This window comes from Zalophus californianus, chromosome 6 (assembly GCF_009762305.2).
Source record: "Zalophus californianus isolate mZalCal1 chromosome 6, mZalCal1.pri.v2, whole genome shotgun sequence".
NCBI lineage: Eukaryota > Metazoa > Chordata > Mammalia > Carnivora > Otariidae > Zalophus > Zalophus californianus.
Window position 1 is genome coordinate 13184994 of NC_045600.1, and position 22307 is coordinate 13207300.

Sequence of the window (22307 nt, forward strand, 5' to 3'; positions counted from 1 at the left end):
GAAGCAGCAGGATTTAGGGAAGAGTCTTGGCCACGAGCACCGCTAACAGGAGATCCTCCCCAGGCTGGTTGCTTCCGTCCTGGAGCATTCCTTTGCCCGTACCCCCGTTCGAAATGAGAAAATAAACCCATCAGCCTTCATGTTGCCAATTTTCCCTCCGTTCTCCACACCTCTCCCACCTCCCCACATTTCCTCCCACTTAGCAACCAAGAATATTGAATGTGAGGAGAAAAAAATAGCAGAATTGGAAAGCTTTTTAAAAATACTTAACCAAATGCCTGGGCTGTGTCCATACTTCCTCCGTTTCCTGAAGGATCTTGCAGGGCCAGAGCAGGGAGGAACCCTGGCTCCAGGCACAGCGTCTGGAGGGGGTGTGGGGGTGGGTGGAGGAGGGACCCATCAGGGGTTTGCGAAACTGCTCCCTCCAGCGACTCCCAAAGCCTTGAGGGAGGAGGAGAGGGATGGTAATTGAGCAGCCCCTTAGTAAGGAGCTTCCTGATTTTTTTTTAACTTTATTTATTTTCTCTGGGATATAAATAAATGTTTCTCCTGTAGGCCTTACCATTGTGCAAACTTAGACATCCTCCCCAGTATGGTTGGGTTAGACATGACCCCAGCAGAAGAATGAAGCATAAAGAGGGGAGGGCTGCATCTTGACAAGGGATGGCATCCTTCCTTGTCCTCCAGATAAGGGCAGTTCTGGGTCCGGCAGCCTCGAGTCCATGATCAGGTCACGCAAGGTTCTAGAAGAGGGTAGAAGCGCATAAACAAGTGCATGAGAAGCATCCCTGCTTAAAAAGAGAGAGAGAGAAGTGCAATAAAAACTGGGCAGAGAGCATCTTGGCAGGTGGCTGGTTTCTCCCCAGAGAAGGTCCACGCTGACACCCTGAGTCGGGGCGCCCTTGTTTCTGAGCGTGCTCACTCGTGGAGGGGCTTCTGCTCTGCCTGCCAGGGCTCCCCACCGTCCCCCACCCCCTCCCAGCTCCACCCTGGGGCTGGCCCAGGCCCCTACCGCGGTGAGATGATGATGCACGGAGGGAGATAGGAAGACTAACGGGCCACGTGGAGAAGAGACCGAGCTTTCGTGTTCCCTGCGACTCGTTCCCTCTTGATCTTTGCTGGAAGGAGGATCACACTGAGCTAGTTGCTGAACCCAGCCTTAGACAACTTGCAAAGAGAGTTCCACCTGCAGGCTGAGAATGCATCTCTGCTGTGAGCAAAATGGTGGGTGGCGTTCTCTCGAGTGTACGTTTGGCAAAGGTGTGTGTCATTTCAGAAGCCTGGATTTATTTGCTGGGTCTGCAGTTTTACTTGCCTTTAGGAGAGAAAGCTGTCTCTTGTTTCATCTCCTCCTCTCAGTGAAGGAGCAAGTTCCTTCAGTCCTTGTGCCCATTGGCTCAGCCGCTCAGAACAGCGGGACTTGTGACCAGGGCCTCACCAGAAGGTTCTGGCAGCCTCCTGGAATGGACAGTCAGCGTTTCAGCTGATGATGGCAGCACCCTTCCCTAGGGTGCCTTATCTTCAGCCCCTACATCAGCCTCACAAGATCGAGACTCTTCTTTCCATTTTATAGAAAATAAACAAGGCTGAATAAGTTGCCTAAATGTTCCCAATTAAATAAGCACTAGAGCTCTGATTCAGGCCCAGGTCTGTGCTGACATCAGTGCTCCCTGCACCATGCACACCGCCTCTCCGAGTCGCCACCAACTTCCTTTCCTTTATTTTTATTTTTTTATTGTCAACCAGTTCTTTCCCATCCCCCTTGCCCCTGCCACGTGGACCATCTCCATCGCGGGAGCCATGTCACTGGAAGAAAATATTTTCTTTCCCAGTCCTATTTCAATCGCTTACAAATCGCACTTAAAGTTTTTATTAAAAAAAAAAATAATAAAGACGTTTTCTTTCCTCTCGCCTCAGTTGGAAGCTGGAAACCCCATCCGGCACCAATTAATAGTCACCAGCATTTTGGGGAAGCTTTTCTTTTTACAGAACGTGCTCTCGTTCCATCTTCCAAGCAGCCCCATAAAACAGGCAAGTGTCATGTTCTTTCATACGCGTTTTACTGACGAGAATTGAGGGTCAGGGATATTGGGAGCTCGCCTTGACTCTTGTTAGCCAGCCGTGAGGGGCCTGGAGAAGAACAGGCGTTTCCTCCTTTCCCAGCTGCCCCGCTCTGGCTTCCCATCCCAGGCCCCTCTCTTCCATCTAGTAAATACTGTGCCAGGCGCTAGTTCAGAAGCCGGTAGGAGACCGGGCCGCCGCAAAGACCCCCGGGCTCTCACTCGGAGCCCACCACCAGCTTGCCTCTTGTGTTTAACAGCCTCTGCGGGCTGTGGAAGGTGGAGGATTTCCGAGGAAAGCTTCCAGTTTCCGGTATAGCTATACCCATCACTAGAATGTACTCTAAATGTTCAGTCCTGACGGGGAACAGAAGTCACTTGCATGCGGGCGTCTACCTGTGTGGATATCTACAGCTTACATACCGTGGATTTGGGGCTCCTGCCAGTGCCCTCCCCCTAAACCCTCCACTAGCACCATTGGCCAGGAATGGTTCTTCCCTTCCTGCCGACCTCCTTGAGGGGGGCCCCTGGCAGCCTCCGGGCCAAGCACAGGAGGGGAGATCACTGGTGGTGAGGCGGGAGTGGGTGGTCCACGGCAGGGGCTCAAGCGGGGTCCCCCCGGGAGAGAGAGGAAGGCTTTCGTGAGAGAGACTGGCCAGAGTGAGAGAGGTAAGGAGACTCAAGAGGTGGCCAGAGCCTCCATTTGCCTCTTCCTCCATATCCCAGGGGTCATTGCAAAGGCAAATCTTGATTGGTTAAGACCCCACACCCTATAAACATAGAACTAAAACTTGCTTCAAGCAACCAGCACAATCCTCAGTCAGAGCATTCAGAGTGGAACCGAGCGTCTCCGTTTTGAAGAGGGAACTGTTGCTTATGCACGGTTTTCAGAAGGAACTCTGAGGAAGAAAGAAGGAATGTGACCGCCCATAGTTTCTCAGCTGGTGGAGGGGAAGTTGATCCTGTGTCATTACAACAGTGGGGAAGGCTCACAAGTTAAGATGTGGGTTTTAGCAGCCGTTTCTAACATTCAGAGTAGGAGGCCCTTAACTCAGCTTCCCCACACCTGCCATTGTAGTAGAAGGCTAGGAATAAAGTGGTCCTCAGAAATCAGCCAGCCACATTCACCTCGGGTGCATGTTTGTGGGTATATGTATTTAGAATGACTCACGGAGTATACCTGAAAGTTATAAATCTTCTGAATGCTCTGTCCACATGACCTCAGTTCCGCCTCCGCCGCTGTATGCAGGAAAATAATCCTTATCTTCACCTGACAGGGAAGACCCTGAGGCACAGGGAGAGTAGGACCAGAGTGACCTACTTGTTAGGGACAGATAGAAGGTAAGATCCCAGACCCCTGGCTGGCTTCCAGGACCCAGCAGCACACGTCGCAGCTAATCCCGGGCAATGAGACTTGGTGAGCTGGGAAAGTGTGGAGGTTTATGGCCAAGGCAAACCCATCAAATACCCAGGCAAATCCTTTCTCTGCAATGCCTAGCACCTTACCGTGTGTCCTAGAATCCCCAAGGCGATGAAAAAATCACTATATTTTGAGATGACATCTTCTGAAAAGCTCCGAGGTGGGGAGCCATTGCAATATTCAGATCATAACTCTTTGTAATATTTTTCTAATATTTATATTAAAAATACATGCATGAACGGACCGATGTTAGAAATATGCAGTCAGTAATGTGATTCATGAACATTTGCACCTACTTTTATGTTGTCTTCTGCTCAGAGACAGTTACTGTTTCACAGTTGTGGAAATAATTAATAGAACAGTTTCCAAAAAACGTGTATCCAATGATGTAATAACTATAGGCTGACAAATAGTCTGTACTGAAGCAAGTTTCCGTCTGTTTCCTGTGGATTTCTCTAACTACATCACTGGACGTGGAAATTACAGCCTATAAACCATATTAGGTTTCATACCAAATCTTGTTTGTACCACTTTTAGCAACAGCTGCATACAGGAAGGAAATTGTGTCCCTTTATTATAGAATTTGAGCTTCTTAACAAAACAAATACCACACCTGGAGCCCCCAGATCAACAAAACAAAATAGCTTCAAAGAAAAGCATTATAAACTCAAACCTCAAGAGATGGATGGGCTGTTTTTTGGAGCTTCTTGGGTGGAATATCATGATAGAGGAAAAAAAGAAGAATGCAATTGTTTTTGCTTACAGGCTTCTTAGAACAAAACAAAACAAGAGTCTGTAGGAGCTAAGGTCCCCTACCTGTGTTACTTTCCACTTAGGCCCCAGGTGGTCTCCCATGTGACTTGCCAAACACATGGTGCCAAGCCTGCTCTGTAGAGGGTGCTGGGGAGGGGGATTCAGTGCAGGAAGCTGGTAACATGCAGGCCTGGAGGCTGGTGCCCGAACCCTGCTGTATGTTCTCAAGGCCCAGCCTTGGACAAGGCCCATCACTGGACAAGCTGGATGTCGGGGGGGTGCCAGTGACCAGCAGCTCCCTATGTGATCCCACGACTATTACATAGGGACACAAGGGAGGCCACAGCCGTGATTGCCCTTTGAAAAGTAGGAGCCGGGGGTTCTCAAATCTTTCTACACATTGGAACAATCTGGGGAGCTCAGAAAAATGTGGACGACCCCAGAAATACTGATGCATTTGGTCTGGAGAGGGACCTAGGCATAAGGGTCTTCTAGAAATGCCCAGGTGCCTTCCCTGGGCAGTGAGGGCTTAGCTGTAGACCGTTGATTTGTAAGACAATTCGAGGGTGGTGTGTTTATGGGCTTGATGAGCTCCAAGACTTCCAACACGGAAGGCCAATCAGTTCCCCATTCTAAGGCGGACAGAGAACCTGTCTTCAAGTTTTCAGTTTTGTGTCTTATAATGATACCAAAGAGGCTAAAATTAGCAAGGGTCTGTGGGTGTGGTTTAAGCGTGTTTGTGACAGTGAGCATGAAAGGGATCCCAGCCCAGGCCGAGCCAGGACGCAGAATGCCTTGTAGGCGACGGAGAGGTGCTGAGGAGCGTCCCAAACGCACAAAGGTGTTACTGCACGTCAGGGGTCGGCGATGGTTGATTCTGTGTCTCTCCCCCCTGTCCCCCTTCCAATGACTGACCTCTGCAGCTGTGTTTTGCAGTGATTCTGGACGTGGGAGCAGCCTCTTAGATAGAACCATTGCTGACAGACGACAGCTTAACACAATTACTTTGCCAGACTTCAGCGATCCCGAGACAGGTGAGAATAATAGACCAGAGGGGACGGAGCGGTGTCGGAGAGCGCGTGGGGCCTGGCCCTGAGTGGCGAGTGGCGGGGGACGAAGACTGCCAGGGACGGGGCTCGGAAATGCTCCTCGCGATAAGAGCTTAAACTCAGTCGAGGCTCATTTTCTCCAGTGTCTTTTCAAGTGTGTGTTCACAGTGGGGGACACGGTAGTGCCTGCCTGGCACAGCTCTTTGCGATCTATTTTTCCCCATGCTCTCAGAGCCTCAAATTCAAAAACTAAATTTAGATTGTTCACATCCCCATGAAGCTTCCCCTCTGCTTTTCTGTTTCTCCCTCTCTAAGTTTCAGATCTTGCTGAAAGCAGGTTTTGATTTTTAATCAGTTGAACATAGGAACATCCCCACCCCACCCCCCGCCCCCAGCAAAAAGGCCCTTTAGGGACACAGGTGGGTTCTGAGCTTCTGATTCTCCTGTCCCCTGAGCAAGTGTGTATACCTTGTCATTTGCGTTTCCACATTCGCCCAAGTACAGAGGAGTAAATACGCCTCTGTAATTTCCAAAACTCCAAACAAGTAATTCTAATAGTTCTACCGACTATTTGGTGGTGATTTGGAGGATATAAAGAAGTTCCCCTCTGCTTCAAGCCTCAAAGGTAGTTCCAGAGCATCATTTGAAAGCTGGTTCTGTTGCTTCTTCACCCCCACCCCGTCCACCGCCACGGTGCCCCGCAGAGGGCCTGTGTACGAGGCTTCATCCCCTTCTGGGTATGCCTCCTCTTTTCTGGGCTGGCTTCATGAAAGGAGCCTCCAGGTCCTTCTCCTGACCTTGTGACAGGTCCCAGCTCCTGCCCAAGCCCTTCCAGAGAAAGGCAGAGAGCAGCCCTGGGGTATGCACAGCCATCTCCTGAAAAATCTTGCCCCTGGCAGGATGGGAGAGATGCCACCTCTAGAAGCCAGATGTGCCACTCGCCCAAGCCCATGCTCACAAGCTGCCTGCAGACTGCCTTCCTTGGCTAGGCTCCCTTGTACCAAAGTTAAAGTCAGCTTGAGAAGTCTGATCCCAGGGCCCCAGGGCTCCCAGGTTAAAAGAGTGTTGGGTATTGGATGCAGTGCGAATTGCAGATCAGTGCAGTTCAGCAGGGCTGGCGGCCGCTGCTCAAAATGCTCAAAATGCAGACCGACAAAGCCACAAAGAAACCCACCCCCTGCAGTGGCCTGATCCACCACCCCCACCCCCCATGGACCAGCAGTCCTGGGGAGGGGAGCCTCTGACTTTAAATGTAGCATGGCAAGTCCTCCTCGAGACCCTATCGAACCCCCTCATTGCTGGCAAGGGAGGATGAGGCTGTCGGCTCTAGCCACTGCAGGGCGAGGCTGGGGCACCACGGGGAGAAGGGGGTGAAGCTCCCTGTGGCACCGGCAGCAATTTCAGCTGATTCAGAACAGCTGCTGCGGCTGCCCGAGGCTGCCCCCCCTCTGCCCCCTCCTCAGGATCCCGTGAGGACAGTCCTACTAAATTCAGACCCCCTTTCCTTCCAGCTGGCCTGGACCTTAATTGCCCCTGAAGTCCCAAGACTTGAATGCCACATCGCACTGAACGCAGATGGTGGCAGAACATAAGCGAGGTCCTTATTTGTTCTCCCTTTGCCCCATGGGACATTTTCCCTAGAGACTTCAAGAGTGTCCCTGGCCAGGTTCGGCCTTCTGAGCTGCGGTAGTACCCAGGGGAGGTGTGTGTGTGGCGCAGTCGGGCCGTTGCTGCGCCCTTGTCCCTACTGGGGTTTGTGCGTCTGCTCCGTCCCTCACCCTGGGAGCCCAGGTGGTCGGAGTGGGGTCGCTGACACAGATGCCCTCGAACAACAGGAGAGTTGAATGGCACAGCCTCCAGGCCTGGCCACTGACCGTTTTACTGTGGAAGGCCATGTTAGGAGGCCTTATCAATGCCGACTGGTTGTAAATGAGGATAGAACATTCTGAAATGACAGTTGAAATCAGAGAGACAAAAATGAGGAAGACTCACCTAAAAATGGAAAGGGTGCCCCCACCTTGGTTAAGAGAGCCCAGTTTTCCACAGTTCAGCTCCGGGGCAGGTAGAGGGCCAGCACATTCTCTTTCATTCACCTTTGTGGATGGCCTGGCTTGTGAACGACCCACAGATTCTGAGTTTTGATTCAGAAGGTGCCATAAAGAAGTTTTGCTCCCATCCCTGCGCCTCCATCTTGTTTTTCCCTAAAGGCAACCACTTTTATTAACTTTATGCTTGCCCTTCCGGTGTTTTTTTTCATGCAAATAATCATAGATATGATTTCCCATGTCCCCCTACATGAAAAATAGCATAACGCTGTGTAGTTATACCGTCCAGCACCTGGCACTTTTCACTTCACGGCATGTCCTGAAGACCCCTCCATATCCACCTGCAGAGAATGTCCACGTTTTTTACAGCAACGTAGCGTTCCGTGGCGCAGATTCACACTCCGGGCTTCTCTGTCCCAAGGGACCTCGGCCATCTTCCTCCTTCTCTTTGCCACAGTCTTCAGTGCACGCGAGGGAGGAGGCTGGCCAATTTTGAATAGCACTGCTCATTTAGGAAAGCAACTGGGCTCTAGAGGAGAAGTGAAAAGGAACTTATCCAAGGTAAAAATGGTTCCGAATCAAAACAAAGTGACCGAGGTCAGCTACGGTGTGAGAGGACCCAGCCCTGGCAGGTGACAGCTCGCTGATAGTATTGGTCCCTGCCGCACCTGGTGCTTCTCTCCTTTCCTGAATTCCCTAATTTAAAGGGCCCAGGCATCCAACACGAGTGAAGCTGCACAGTGCTGGCATCCACAAGGACTTGGCCAAGGCCATGGTGAACCTCTACCGCCATGACCCTGTCCGTTCTCAATTACCCAGGGTGCAGATAGAGTCCTTTGCGAAGGCCCAGACCCTCTTGGGTCACTTGTTTTTGTGTTCCAGAACTAAAATTTCTTTCCTTTTGGTTTTTTTTTTTTTTTAATTTCCTATTGTGGAAATTTTCACATATACCAAAACAGAGGCACCAATGTAATGAATCCCCATGTACCTACCACCAGCTTTCAACGATTAGTATTCCTTTTCCATCCATCACTTCTGTCCCACACTTCATTTTTATACAGTATTTTAAGGCATATCCCAGACATCATATTTTGTATACTAAAATTTCAGTATATACGTCAAAGAGATAAGAACTTTGTTTTTAAGAGATAAGAGCTTTTAAAAAATAGAAGCACAATGCCATTATTATACATCTGGGCCATTATAAGGTACAGGCTCAGCATTATCGATGTGGGAAGTGGTTAATTAACTAGGATATGGTTATCCTAAATCTCCACCTCCGAAATCTCCCACATGAACATCTGTGGAATAACATAAGGGGAACCCATGTCTAGAAGCTTTGGACTGGCCAAGTCTACTGTGGCTAATAGAGTAGGCATTGGTTTCATTAAGTGGATGTGGCAAATTGAAAAAGCCCCCTAAACAACATGATTTCCCTTCCATTGTCACCTCTGGCTCCCCTCCCCCCACCTCTAATAGGTCCCAGCCACGGAAAAGAGGAATCAGATAGAGTGACAGTCTTAACATTGAAGCTATGAATCATTGTCTTTTCTTAGGAATAAGTTGGTAGTTCCTTAAATAGAGGATGAAAAAAATTTTTTTTTCTTCCTTTTGCCTTCAAAACAGGATGTGGAGTAAGGAGATTTATCTCTAATCATTGGTAGATATTACCAGACACCTATCTAAAGCAAAATTATTCTTTCGCCTTGAAAGTTTGGTCCATTGTGTCTGGGACAATTTTTCATTGTGGCCGCGGTGGTCTCCCTGTTACTGAGTATGTCCCCAGTAGTGAGGCATGAAGGTGGCGGTCACAACTTCCTTTCCACAGTGCCCAGCCTGTGCACCCGACCACAGACCAGCTTAGAAAGCTTAGCCCTCCATTGTCGCAATGCTGGGACCATGACCTATGGTTACACCTCAGTATCCCTACCTAGGAAAACCTTCACTTGCAAGTAAACTTTATATAAATGCCTCTCATAAAAAAACAAATCTAGGAGTGGCCAAGGTCTACACCTTTCCAACTGAAAAGCGGTCTCCTCTAGAATGTCCTGGATATTGTAGGTTAAAGATGTATTATTTTCAGCGGATCATGCTGCCGAGTCTGTGCCCAGGTAAATCTGAGTTATTTTTATTCCATGGTGTTGTTGCAGAACAATTAAATAACCAGTGGAAAAAACAACAAATTTGTTTTCTTCGAAAAGCACTTGTATTCTATTGTCCAGTAGAGGAATGATTGTGTATTACATGACCTCATTTTCTTTGCAGCTTATGTGAGTATATTAAAAGCTAGTTTATTTTTTTCCTTTGTGTCTCTGAAGCTTTTTTTTTTTTGCCTTTATCCTTTTCTTTTTCTCTTTCACTTTTTTAGTGTCAGATTCCTCCTCCTCTTCTCTTTCAAGAACCGAATCTCCTCTCCACCTGTTTGTGTCTCCTCATCTCCATTCTCATCCCAAACCTGACATCTTTGTGTGGCCCCCTGCGGCTCATTCATTCAATGACCCAGGTCCCCGCCAGGAACCCTCTCTGTGTAAACATGGTTTATGGTTTTTCCTTTCTTGTTAGACCTGCTGCATTTGCTTGATGTTTCATTTTCTGATAATCTTCCTAACTGATAAGCTGGATAGGAAACTCCATCAAATTTATCTGAGAGAAAAATCTTGCCAATTTGAAAATCCCGAAGCTGGGTGGGTCAGAAGGAGACATCGGTACCCAAGTTCCAACCCCTTCTTTGAAAAGTGAAGGAGACCTATTTTGAGCAGGATAAATAGAAGCTTTTCTAGACAATGCCTCTGGTTCTCAGCTACTCTTATGCTTTCCTGGAGTTAATATACATGCATAAAAATCCCATGTTTTAAAAAGGCAAAGTAGAACATTTTGCACATAATTTATTTCTATATATTTCTGATTTTCTATTTAGAAATTAATTCAATAAGCATGCAGTGATCAAGGTGATATCATAAAGATAATGGTCATAAGCCCTTTAGATTTGTGGTTCTCAAATTTTACTGCACATTAAAATCGCACAAACAGCTTTGAAAACTGCAGATCCCCCGAGCCCCACCCCTAGAGTTTATGATTCAGTAAAGCCTGAGCTGGAGCCCAGGCATGTGGATTTACAGAATCCCCACTGAGGGTCCTCCTCTCCCCTCCCCCCATCTCCCCCCCCCCGCCAACGGGTTAGGTACTACATCTTGAGAAACAATGCTCTAAATTGTTTTCCATTTGCAAGGAAAGAAAATGTAGGGTTTGTGGGAAAACCTGTGAAACTATTCGGAGAAATTGGACAGTGTTTTAATCTAATCTTGCTTTTAAATAATACGGAAATTTGAAAGCCTGTTTTACGGTGCTCGGGGACCTGTCCATTTAAAAAACAAACAGATTCCTGTATTAAAATGAAACACTGGTTGATCAAGTCCTTAAATGGGACTTAAATGTGGGTCTCACCAGGAGGGGCCAGGCTTGCCTTCTTTCACTCATTTGTTTGATGTTCGTCCTGCAGCACCGCCAGAAAATTTAATCTCTGTATCCACAATTTATAAGGGCTCATCTCTGTCCTAAATGCTCGGTTAAATGCCAAACAAAAGCTCCTAAGGCGAGCCTCTGTCAGAAAGAACCACTTTCTCTAATATGCTCATCTTTCTGATGGCTACCCTGCTGTGTTAAACACACACACACACACACACACACACACACACACACACACACACACACACACACACACACACACACACACACACACACACACACACACACACACACACACACACACACAGAGTCAGGCAGAAATGAGACTATCCTCTAAAATCATCCAAACCAAGAAACACTCTGGCTTTACTGAGCTGCATTGTAAGTGTTCTGAACTTGGCTTTCATGGCAATCCCGGCTTTATGAAATGCAAGACAAAGATAATGTTTATAAACTGCTTATGTGGTTTTTAATCCATTTCTTAAAATAGACATTTTCCCTTTAATACAATGCCCACGGGCAATTGCCACTTTCAGCTTTTCTAGAAAAGTTGTTGCGCACGTTGCCTTTTGCCCAGTTTTCTGTCTTCAAATGGGATCTTACCCGTTCTAGAATAGCGGGATAGATTCCCATGGCCTGGCCACTTCTGTTGCACAACAAACCCACCTGCCTCTACCCCCGCCAGTGTTCATCTTCTCACATCCCAGAGAGCCCTGCGTTCCTTTAAACCTTTGAAGGCTGAAGTCCTGACTCTTCCGTGAGACACCTGATACCCGATTCATTAGTAAATTGTTAGGGGCGATGAGCACCCACTGGGTTTTCTGCTGAATGTGCTGTGTCCCAAGCAGGGCTCAATTGTTTATTCTTTGTGAAACTATGAGTCATCTCCTGCCCTTAGGGAGTGCCTTACCAGTACCCAGGTGATGTGCCCGAGAATTTCTCCCCCATAGCTACCACATTTTGTTAGAGAAGCATACCATATATTACCGATAAATGTAAAATTTCTTGATTTAAAGTGTAATGAATTTGAATCCCGGCTCCTTTCCTGAGGACAGATAGCCAAGGCCTGAAGTTCTCTGAATTTCTCTCTGCAATCCTTTGACTTCGTAGGAGCGAAAACTAGCCCAAGTCTACAAACTATCGGAATCATGATTAGGGTTAATGGTGGAAAGATCTGAAAACCGCTTGTTTGATTATTTTTCCCTCTCCTTTGGAATTTCCTGCCCTGGAAACAAAACACATTACATGAATTTGTCAGCTTTCGTGTGCTGGGTGAGCATTTAAATGTAGAGGGGAATGCCCAGTTGGCCTTTCTTTGGTTTCCAAAAGAAAAAAAAAAATTGTTAGTGGAAAAACATGTGTCACTCTTGAACTGAAATCTAATCTGAGACAGCCAGACTTACAGTTGGAAGGTTATTAGAACTCTATTTGCTTTTTTAGCCTTAATTTTGATTTTTCAAATGTTTTGTTTCTTGGTTTTAATTTTTGATTTGATTTGTTATTCCAAGGCAACTCTCCAGAAGTATACTTTCATGGTTTTCCCTCCCTTTTTTCAGTTAGTAAGTAGTTTACCAATCTATCTATTAACCTTTCTGAGGGTCTCCAGAATCACGCTTCCCTCCACCATGGAACGTGTGTTGTAGTTGTCCATCGTGGGGAATGCTGAGATGATGTGGATGTGAAGCTGCCACCTGCTTGCTCACTCTGCCACCTGGGGCCCATCTCTCCTGAGATGCTAATGCGTTCCCCCCCCCCACACTCTACCCTTCCCACCCCCTCATCTCCCCCACCACCACCACCACCACCACCACCGCAGCCTGGGTTTAAGCACTGGGGAGGCAGTACTTCTCTGGGAGGGACTACAGAAGGAGGCAGTGCAGGAAAGAAGTCCAAGTCAGGCATGCGGTGGATTGGCCACAGCCCCACTGGCGCTGATCGGAAGTGAGACACTCAGCCTCCCCAGTGCAGGTCATCTGTGAATTTGGGGTAGAGGGAACCAGATGAATCTTAAATTTTTTTTCCAGTTCAAACGTTATTGCTATGTAGAAAAGCAACTCTAATAATTAATTTTCCTTTAAAAAGGCGAAACAGACATCATGAAATATAACCTGCATCTACCCAAACTGAAAGGAGACTAAGCAGTTCCCCGGGCGTAGGACTAATACTTTCTATGGTGTTCTTTTAAGGGAGCATGAGTGAGTTATTTTTCCAAGGATTTTTCCTTGACTGCTGATTCTCTGCTGTCAAATATTCTTGAGCGATATTGCATCTCCCTCTTAAAGACTGACAGTGCATATTGGCGCATTAAAGCCTCTGAGAAGTCCCACAGCTTAAAAAAGTCAAGGCTCTGAAGTTTGACCCCTTGTTCTCTAGCTAATTTCATCATTTTCCCACCCTGTGGAATCCATGTTCCAGGGACTGCATTTTGAGAAATGCTAATGTATATAGTGATCCAGGACATTGGAATGATCTGAACCTTTACTGCTTACAGCAAATATTCCTCTCAGGGAGATGACTTCCCCCCTCTGAAATACAGCTTAGCTTAGATGTGACTTTATTTCTGGCTTTTAAAAGTGTCCATACAAATAAAATATTTTTACATGAATAAAAGTCCGTAGTAGAAGAGATATGTTTGGTATTTTCATCACATTAGGGTTCTTTAGGGAAAAAAAAAAAGTTTCACTGCCAGGGTTCTTTCAAATCCGGCTCCTCAGATACATTTAAAAGATTTGATTTTTCAGAAAGTCAGGTTACATTAAAATCCTCAGGCAGCCCTCATTAGTTACAGTGAGGCTTGATGCATTTATACAAGGGACTTAGTTATCTTCCATGGAAACCACCCCAGCTCTCCACGGTCAGGAAAGCTAGGTTCAAGGACCAGTTCTGCAGAAGAACCCAGGCAACTCAGTTACTCTCCCTGCACCTTAGCTTCCCTATCTGTAAGGACGTCAGTCTACTAATTCTGTTCACGCACACCTTTATGGCATGCCAGGAGCTCATCCTGATTTCTGAGCCTGGGTCAGGTGCCCCCTCCTGAGTGCCTGAGGGCAGCTGTGGCCCCCACAGGGAGGTGGCCTCCGGGTGGGAGGAGCCCTATTAGGGTGTCCTCTCCACTCCTTAGACCTGGGGACCCCAGGTGCCCCCACTCTTGAGCGCTCTCACAGTCATTATCTTGGAGGAAAACGCGTGTTGACATTTTATTTGCCTCTCCAGGAAGGTGCTAAAATCAGGAATGCTGACTTGGGTTCTTGGCTCGGTTTCTCCTATCACTGATTCCAGTGATAGGAAAACTGCTGCTCTCTTTAGGAGCGAGTATAACCCCGGGGAAGAGAATAAGCAGATTCATGACAAAACACACCTCTCAAATGAAATACGGGGTTGAGGAACAAATTCAAGGTCGTCGTTTTTTTCCCTCTTCTTTTGGCTAGCATTTCATTATTGACTTTGCATTTTCTGACATTTAAAAATGCATCTCACGATCAGGAAATGACTAGTCAGGGGGGTGTACATTTCACCCTCTGCTCCTGCTTAACAGAATAAAGTCAGGTTTTTAGAATTTGTATATGAAAACGTTACTCCAGTGATACCCCACTGCTCTTGAGGGGTGGCAGTTAAAAAAATTCAGCCCTAATGACTCGAGGATGAGCCTTTTCTTGCTATTTTAATGAAATTAAAATTAATTCTCCCCAATTAGTTCTGTGGTGTCTTTCTTTAAACGGGATTGAAGAGAACTTTAGGAGATTGACGAGTCAATAATAAATAGCACGCAGATGGAAGTTAAGGAGTGTGTGTCCAGTAATGAGACCGTCACCCAACCTGGGGAGGCTTTTCCCAGAAGCTGCATTGAAAGACAAACTTAGCCTTCCCCAGGCACTTGAGTCCAAACACACAGCCTCATGAATATGCAACAGGGAGGGTTTCTAATGGAGATGAAAGCATCTGCCTGGTGTAGCCCTCCAGAAGGTACTGTCTCCAGCCCAGAGCCGGGGCTCGGCTCACTCCGACAGCTAGCATCTTCCCGCATGCTTGTGAACGGCTTCCCGCCGCGCTTCCCGTGTGCCCACCTGGCCCTGCCAACACCCGTCAGTAGCATGCCAGGCCACCCCCGCATGCCCACTGGTGGCCCTAAACCCCAGTCTCCCCGCCCCCCGCGACCGCCTTAGTGGTGCTCCTTCCCTAAAGCTTTCCCCCTTCAGGAGAAGACACATCCTGTCAGGTTCCATGTGCTTGATAGTCTGTTAAAGTCACTTGGAAATTGTGATCTCGTCTTGAGACCGTGGGTTTGGCTGTCCTGATTTACTTGGCTGTCTTAATCCCTTTCCCACTCCGCGAAAAAGGGAAGTAGCTCCTAGAAAGGGGACCAAAGTTATTCATTAGAGGAACCCGCAGGCAGGAGAGGCCTCATTGTCCGTGGGGACTGGGCGGGGACAGCGGGCACCTGCCAGGCGCTGGGGTCCCGCGCCCCTGTCACACTGGCAGACGTGCTTCAGAGAGCAGGGAGGAGCGCCCCCGCCCCAGCCCAAGTCAGCCTCCTCAGAGAGGCAGGACTGCCTCCAGCAAAGATGGGAATTGCCCTAATACACGCAGGGGGTCGCGGGGGGGGGGCAAAATGTTTAACGGTTAAAACCAAAAAGAAGGTATAGAGACAATGTGCCTAGCTTGGGGCTTGATGTGGGAGTGGACCGTCCTCGCTGGCTCCCGAGCGGCTGCCTTCTGCAGCCCCAGGGACGTTCTGGTTCTTCGAACGCAGGTGGCAGGTGAGAGAGGGTCACCGGGCTGCCTGCAGTCTGCAGCGTCGGACTGATAGTACTTTCAAGCCCTGTCTCGAGAAGCAGACGTTCTTTTCCTGTTAAAAATGAAAAACTGTAAGCAGAGCTCTCTAAAGAATGCTTAGTCATTCCGATTGCCGTTCAGTATTCGGGATCCTGAAGAGGTGGACCTGCTGTCTCTTCCTTCCCTGTTTGAATGGTCTGGGGGGCACAGCTTCTCAGAACTGAGAGCCAAATAAAGTCTAGTGACAGATAATCTGGAATCATTTCAGAACTGAGGGGCAGGAAGTCCAGAGGTTCATCAGTCGGGGGGGGGGGGGGTTTCTGCGGGCCCGCTTCTGGAGCGGCTCTGTTTCTTTTCCGAAGAACGTGGGGAGCACAGGTATCTGCTGCTGTGGGGTTAGCCAGGGAGAAGGTGGGTGCCCAGCAGAGAGAGGGGACTTGGGGCACGGCCACGTGCTCCATCATTCCATATTCGTGCACACCAGGCATCTGAGTTAACGCTGGGGCTGGGAAGCCAAGAGCAGCCCAAATCCCAAGCAAACTCACGTGAGATGTGCAGTGAAGGATTTTCGTTGCACATCATGTAACACTTGCCCTTGTGCCTGGACGCTGACACCTGCCCAGGCACCAGGTGGGCAGAGATTCATCTGAGATCTAGTGTAGCTACGACACACTGGGAAGCTGTGAGGGGAGAGGGAGGTGCACCGCCTTCAGATGAGAGCCGATTACCCAGTGCCACCAGAACAGTTCGAAGGACAGCTAGACTCTAAATAGAGGCCATGCATCCAGTGACCATGCTTGTGAAAGTAGCCAGACCACGTCTCACGCCTTGTGCCTAACAAGGTTGTGGCCTCTGAGGTCCCTTTGAATGGTGAGATGGGGTTCACATGCGATTGCCCCCTCCAAGGTCCGTGTGGGGTCGGCCACAGGGGTAGCATGCTTTGGAGAGAGGATTTTCAGGAAGGCTCCGGCTGTACCAGCAATCTGAGCTGGCTGCTCCCGGTGGCCCGTTTGCCACGGGGGTTCTCAGCAGGCTTCAGCACATGACAACAGCCTGGGTCAGAAAACCTTGGGAGGGGCTCAGAGCTTGGACTCATGACTTCCTGAGGTCAGTGGCCTTGGTTCTGGGTCCTCTCAGCCGTGGGGAGCTGCCTGCCCACCACAGTCCCTGGGTCCTCTGCATTGCCTTCCCGTCCTCCCCCACCCCTCCAGACGAAAACCCTGGATGTAGGAATCTGAACAGTTCTTCAGGTAGCACTTTGCCTTTGGATCAGGTGTCCAAGATAACATTTTCCTTAGGGCATCTGGGTAGCAGAGAAGAGAAAGCAGTTGACTTGGGGAGATGCGGATCTGCTCAGCGCCAGGGCATCTGCTGCCCCCTGGACCATTTGGACAATTAGGTCGCAGAACCTGGACCAGATTGCCGGACGCACTCTCTGCTGCCTGCACCAGCTCTTGGTTCAGTTGCTTTGCAGTGGCTTTTCAGAGCCTCTGTGCCCTGTGGCTGAGGGCCCTGGGAGAGCACAGCCCTGCTCGGCCTGCAGGATTACGACAGTGATGAGCACGTCTCGAATTAATGTGGTAAATAAGAGATGCTCAAGCAGCCGGGCACTCTCCCCCGCTTACCTGTTGAACCTGATTATGTGGAAGCTTATCCCTCCAGAGTCTTGGATTTCAAATTAGAAATATATCTTATATTCCTCCCTCTGGTTCCTTTTTTAAGCCTCAATTTGTCCATTTCCCTTAGGGTAATAATCCCTTCCACCCCCATGTACACTGTGGGGATATATTTGCTTTGGTGAGAAAGACAAGGGTTGCTTTAAAAAACAAATGTTGGTTAAAACTAGCATTTCTAGTTGTGTACCTCCATAAATCAAAATCTATTTTGGTAAAGTATCTATTTTGGCACTTACCATTTCAGTCCTATGAGACAGTCACTTACAGGGTGTTTTTGTTTTTGTTTTGTTTTGTTTTTTATCAGATATATCCATTCTGATTCATAATGATGTTTATTTTTTCCTCCAAATTCTAATCCTGTGGAAGAATTTGACTTATTGTATTATTGCCAGTAATAGTAGACGTTAACTCTTCAGTAATGTGGCCCTTGTTGTTAGTCACCTGCTATTGTTAGCAAATACCCGAATGCTCTAATATCTGTCCCTAGTTTAGAACATGAAGGGTCTCTGCCCTTGCGAAGCATGTGTTAAAAGGGATCGACTAGGAGGGAAAACAGCAATTCCCCTCCATATTTAAATGGCATAGTTATATTAGAGACGGGGGAAAGTCACGGAGTGAGGAGCAGTGTTTAAGCTACTATGTGCCACAGTCATTTGCAGTCCGGGCAGTTGGAGGTGAGGACAGCCACGCGGAGAAGCCCTTTGAGACAATGAAGGTTCTGGCCTCTGAGCCATTGTTAGGCCAGGAGAGTAGAGCACACCGACATGCTTCCAAAAGAGGGGACCGACCACTCTCTTCCAGATTTCAGACAGTGACATGTCTGTCAACAGTACTCATTCATTCTGCAAGCGTTTACCTGGTAGCTCTCATGGGCCTGGCATGGTCAGCCGCTGAAAGCACCTCGATGTGGGGCCTGCCTCCTGTCTTCTAGAACCACAGTCTAAGAGGAGAGACAGTGACGTTAACAGAAAACGCTGTGGTCTGTGCAGTGGATAGCCGTACCCACAGGGAGCTGGAGGAGCACTGAGGACCCAAGGCCCACCTCCTTTTTACAGGGGAGTGACAGAGAGAAGAAACGGAAGGCTCATGGCAGCCCTTCTGGAGGAGATGGTACGGGAGCTGGATGTGGAGGCTGGATTCGGAGTTAGACTACTGTTCTAGTCCTACTTTTGCCACCCACTGGCTGTATGACTTTGGACAAATTCATAAGCTCATTAAATCTGTTTTGTTGTCTAAAGCATGCAGTAACATCGTTAGCCGCCTCACAGAATTGTTTAAAGGTTAAATGAAATATATACGTAAAGTGCTAATTGGACTGCCTGAAACCTGCCATGCCATGTTCACTAAAACTGATAATCACTACTGTCATCGTTTGCCAGACCTTATTCACAGGGAGCCATGTTATTATGTGAATAATTAGTTAATTTAGTTGTGTGTAGCTATCACGAAGAGAAGGGACTTTAACAATGGTTCTCATTAATTTGTTTGCAGACCAAATAATGAATCCAAAAACCAAAATTAGCTCTGCCAAAAGTCACAGGTCCTCGTAGCAAAGGACCCACAGAACCTAGGAGAAAACGGGTTGAATTTTTCTTCAGTATTTATTATTGTTAGTTGCAAATGAATTCGTGACTAGGTATTTTAAGCATTTCTCAGTTTTCATTTCCAATGTGGCAAAAACATCAATAGATATAACCCATGGAAGCAAAATCTCTGGCAGGGGTCTCAGGGACTCTGCAGAGTCTATAAAAGGATCCTGAGACCAGGAGAATTGAGAATCAGTGTTCTAAAGAACAAGATCTTCCTGGAACTCTGTTCCCCAGGGTCTTGGCCTGCAGGGAATCTGGGGAGCTCATGCTCCCTGCCTGGGGTGTGTAGAATATTCCTTCAGGCTTTTCTTGACCAAATGTTTGTAAAAACTGCTTTCTGTCTCTCCAGGTAGATGGGTCTCCCAGCCACACAGCGGAATTACCTAGGCAGTTAGCAAGAGGCCTGCCCTCACCCCTAGAGTTAGTGATTCGGTTCACCTGGGGCTAGCTATGGCATCATGGTCTTTTAAGTCCCCAAGTAATTCTGATCCAAAGCCAAGGTTGAGAACCACTGTTCAAGGCAGGCGATGAGAAGGCGAGCCAGCGTGGTGACATCAGAATATACGGCAACCTTGTTTATTTAGCTGACAGTTGCTACTAAAGTCTCAGGAAAACTGTATCAAATCCTTGTTCTCAAAGTTAAAATATTTCTTTTCCATAGAAAGTCCAAAACAAAACAAGACCAAAATAATCGACAGCAGTCTAATCATTTTGCTGTTTTGATTTTTTTTTTTTTTTTTCCTAAGTAGTCAGACACACTTTGTCTAAGCAAGGATCAGTCCTTAGCTGAGCTCTGTGAGTTCTGGATCATAAGGGCATCGACTGGTGTCTTTTAACTCGGCCTCCGGTTCCTCCTCCTGTGTGTCCTGGTTCCCTCTGCAGGACTCACTGTCCATCCCCAGAGGCGCTCTCCTCACTCGTCCTCGTGGGTGCTCTGTGTGGATTATCCACAGAAGGCGGATTCCCAGTCTGGTTTCCGTCTGCCTCCCGTGAGCCCCCTCCGCCAAACCCCCGCTGAAGGATCTGAGTGTATTTAGAGGTACCCATGTTTCCTTCATGTTGGAACAGTCAAAGCACAATATGGATGGCCAGCCTCTTGCTGCAAATACTCTCAAAATGAATAAATTGTGGCGCATCTCAAAGCCCCAACAGAAATTATTTTTATGTGCACAATTTTGTCTTACCCAGAGTATAACCAGCTGGGTTCATTGGAGTGGTCAGCATTTGTCTTTATAGATGATCACTACTTGAAACCTTACAGTAAGTCGAGAGTTACCACTCACGATGTCGGAACGTCTCTCTCCATAGTACACTTTATGATGAATTAAAAATGAAGAATGCAGCCAGTGACATAAATATCAACAGTTTGCAGTCGGAAATGACTGAGACACCTGCTCTCAGCTCTGAGGCCACCCCTCCAAGAGGGAGTATGGGGGGAGAGGTGAGAAGCCAGTCCCCTGTGGAGGGAGTGCACTCCAGCCGCCAGGACCCCGTGGAAGGGCAACGGGGCGGGGAATGAGTCATTTGATTTCTGAATAGAAGTTCCTTTACCAGCTTCCTTTGACTAGTGGATGTGCTTGGTCTGCTCCTCTCCTTAGCCGTTTAGGACAACAGGCTTTGCCCCCAAGGCAGACGGGTACCCCTCCTGAGCCCAGGTGCCATCCTCCCTTAGTGCAGCCTTGACAGTGGACATCTGCTTGTACGTAGGGCCAACGTGTGCTCCTCCTATCCTTAGGTCATGTCCTAGAGTTCCAGATCTAGGAGCGTTGGCCAGCTCTCGAAGGCCAGGGAGAGGAATGGCAAGTTGCTGGGTTTGTCTTGAGCATGGTCTCCTCCATCCCCAGGAGGCGAGGATGACTCCTCCCTCTGCCCCCCAGATGGTTTCTAGACTTAGGCCCAGCCGGGCGTGCTGTGTCACTTGCCTTTGTAGCCCTTCATTTATGCCACGTTTCAGCATGAGCGTCACGGCCGTGTGTCCAGCTCTACCCCTCTCCTGCCCCAACACTCGCGCTGTCCTAGACTGAGCTCCCAGATGGAGCACCTCCCATAGCATGTGCTCTGGTTGTTGACTAAAACATAAGCTCGAGCGCAGGATGGAAATTCCCGTTCAAGGCCGTAATGATTGTCTGTATTTCTTTATGGACATACAACTTGGAAGCATCATGGGGGAAGGAGTGTGTGTTCGTCTTGAACTTGTGTCTGTGTGTGGGAGGGGGTGGGTGGATGGCTGGTCGCGTGGATCCGTCCTTTTACTTCTGATGCCGTCTTCTCGAACCCCCCCCCCCCCACAGGCTCTGTCCACGCCACGTCCGTGGCAGCCTCCAGAGTGGAGCAGGCACTGTCAGAAGTGGCTTCGTCTCTGCAGAGCAGCGCCCCCAAGCAGGGCCCACTACACCCCTGGATGACGCTGGCGCAGATCTGGCTCCATGCAGGTACTGCCCCACCCCCACCCCCGCCGCTGTGCCGGTTACCGGAGGGTCCTATGGGCACTTGCCTGTTTAGCCTACAGCCCCTTTCAGGAGGGGTTTGGAAAAATAAAAGCCTTTGCAGTTACATGCCAAAATGTCACTACTGCTTTTCAGGAACCATTAGTTTCTCTGTGTCTCCCCATCGCTCCCCAGAACCTGGTATGGAACAGGCATCCATCAGGTGGAGATGATCTGATGGGCATCTGAGGGGCCTGGGGAGGTTGCTGGGTGCGATGGAGGCTTTGTGCCACAGCAGGAGGCAGAGAGCAACAGACACCTGGGCTTCCTTTGCAGGGCACAGCAAGGCAGGGTGTCCCAGGCTCAGAAGTCCGGAAGTCCCCTACTCTACCAGCTGTGTAGACAGGAGCTAATCGCTTCACCTCAGCCTGGGCTTCCTCATCTGTGGGGGTGGGTAGTAGCACCCACCTCCTAGGGTTGACAAACACAGTGCCTGGCGCGTCCTGGCAGTGACCTCTAGAGTCTCTGGGCGAGGGAACGTGTGTGTCGATGACTCAGAGGTCTCCATCAAACCCAGGGAAGGGGCAGCGCTTTTGATGTCCCTGCCCCCGCCCCCAGCACTCCTGCTTCCCACAGAGCAGGGAGCACCGCCGAACTGGAAACCAGCCCAAGGAGCAGAGAGGGCTGCCCCCCGCCCCCAGCTTCACATAGTGCTGCTGCCGGGCTAAAAATGCCCACAATACGTCCCACACCCAGGCTGTGTGGCAGTGAGCGCCCCACTGCAGAGAGGCTCGGGCAAATGGTGGCTGCTGATTTACTGACGTGTTCATGTTTATGTACGATTGGTAACTCCTGTTCCTCGAGCTTTAGCACTGGGTCTGCAAGACGCCACCTGGGCCTTCCCAGGCCGGACCCTCAGGGTGCACAGTAGAAGCCCAGGTTGGGCTGGGGAAAGTGCTTGTTATCCACCATTGTCCATCTCTTTACTCCTTTTTTTGCCAAAGCTTAACTGTGTGATGTTCAGCCTCATTTGGAACGATTGGCAGACCTT

The 22307-nt window shown here is 48.8% G+C and overlaps 1 protein-coding gene across 5 annotated transcripts in view; it reads left to right on the forward strand.

The window, feature by feature from the left end:
* Window positions 1-22307, forward strand: part of TTC7B (tetratricopeptide repeat domain 7B) — a 249804-nt gene that overhangs the window by 183359 nt on the left and 44138 nt on the right. For 3 of the 5 annotated variants that reach the window (XM_035727914.1, XM_035727918.1, XM_035727916.1), the window contains 4 exons: window positions 5170-5267; window positions 9696-9854; window positions 12301-12351; window positions 21122-21262. In XM_035727914.1, coding sequence (XP_035583807.1) covers window positions 5170-5267; window positions 9696-9854; window positions 12301-12351; window positions 21122-21262 — 449 coding nt within the window. The remainder of the gene's footprint in view (window positions 1-5169; window positions 5268-9695; window positions 9855-12300; window positions 12352-21121; window positions 21263-22307) is intronic. The other 2 variants (XM_035727915.1, XM_035727917.1) reach the window with 2 other exon arrangements.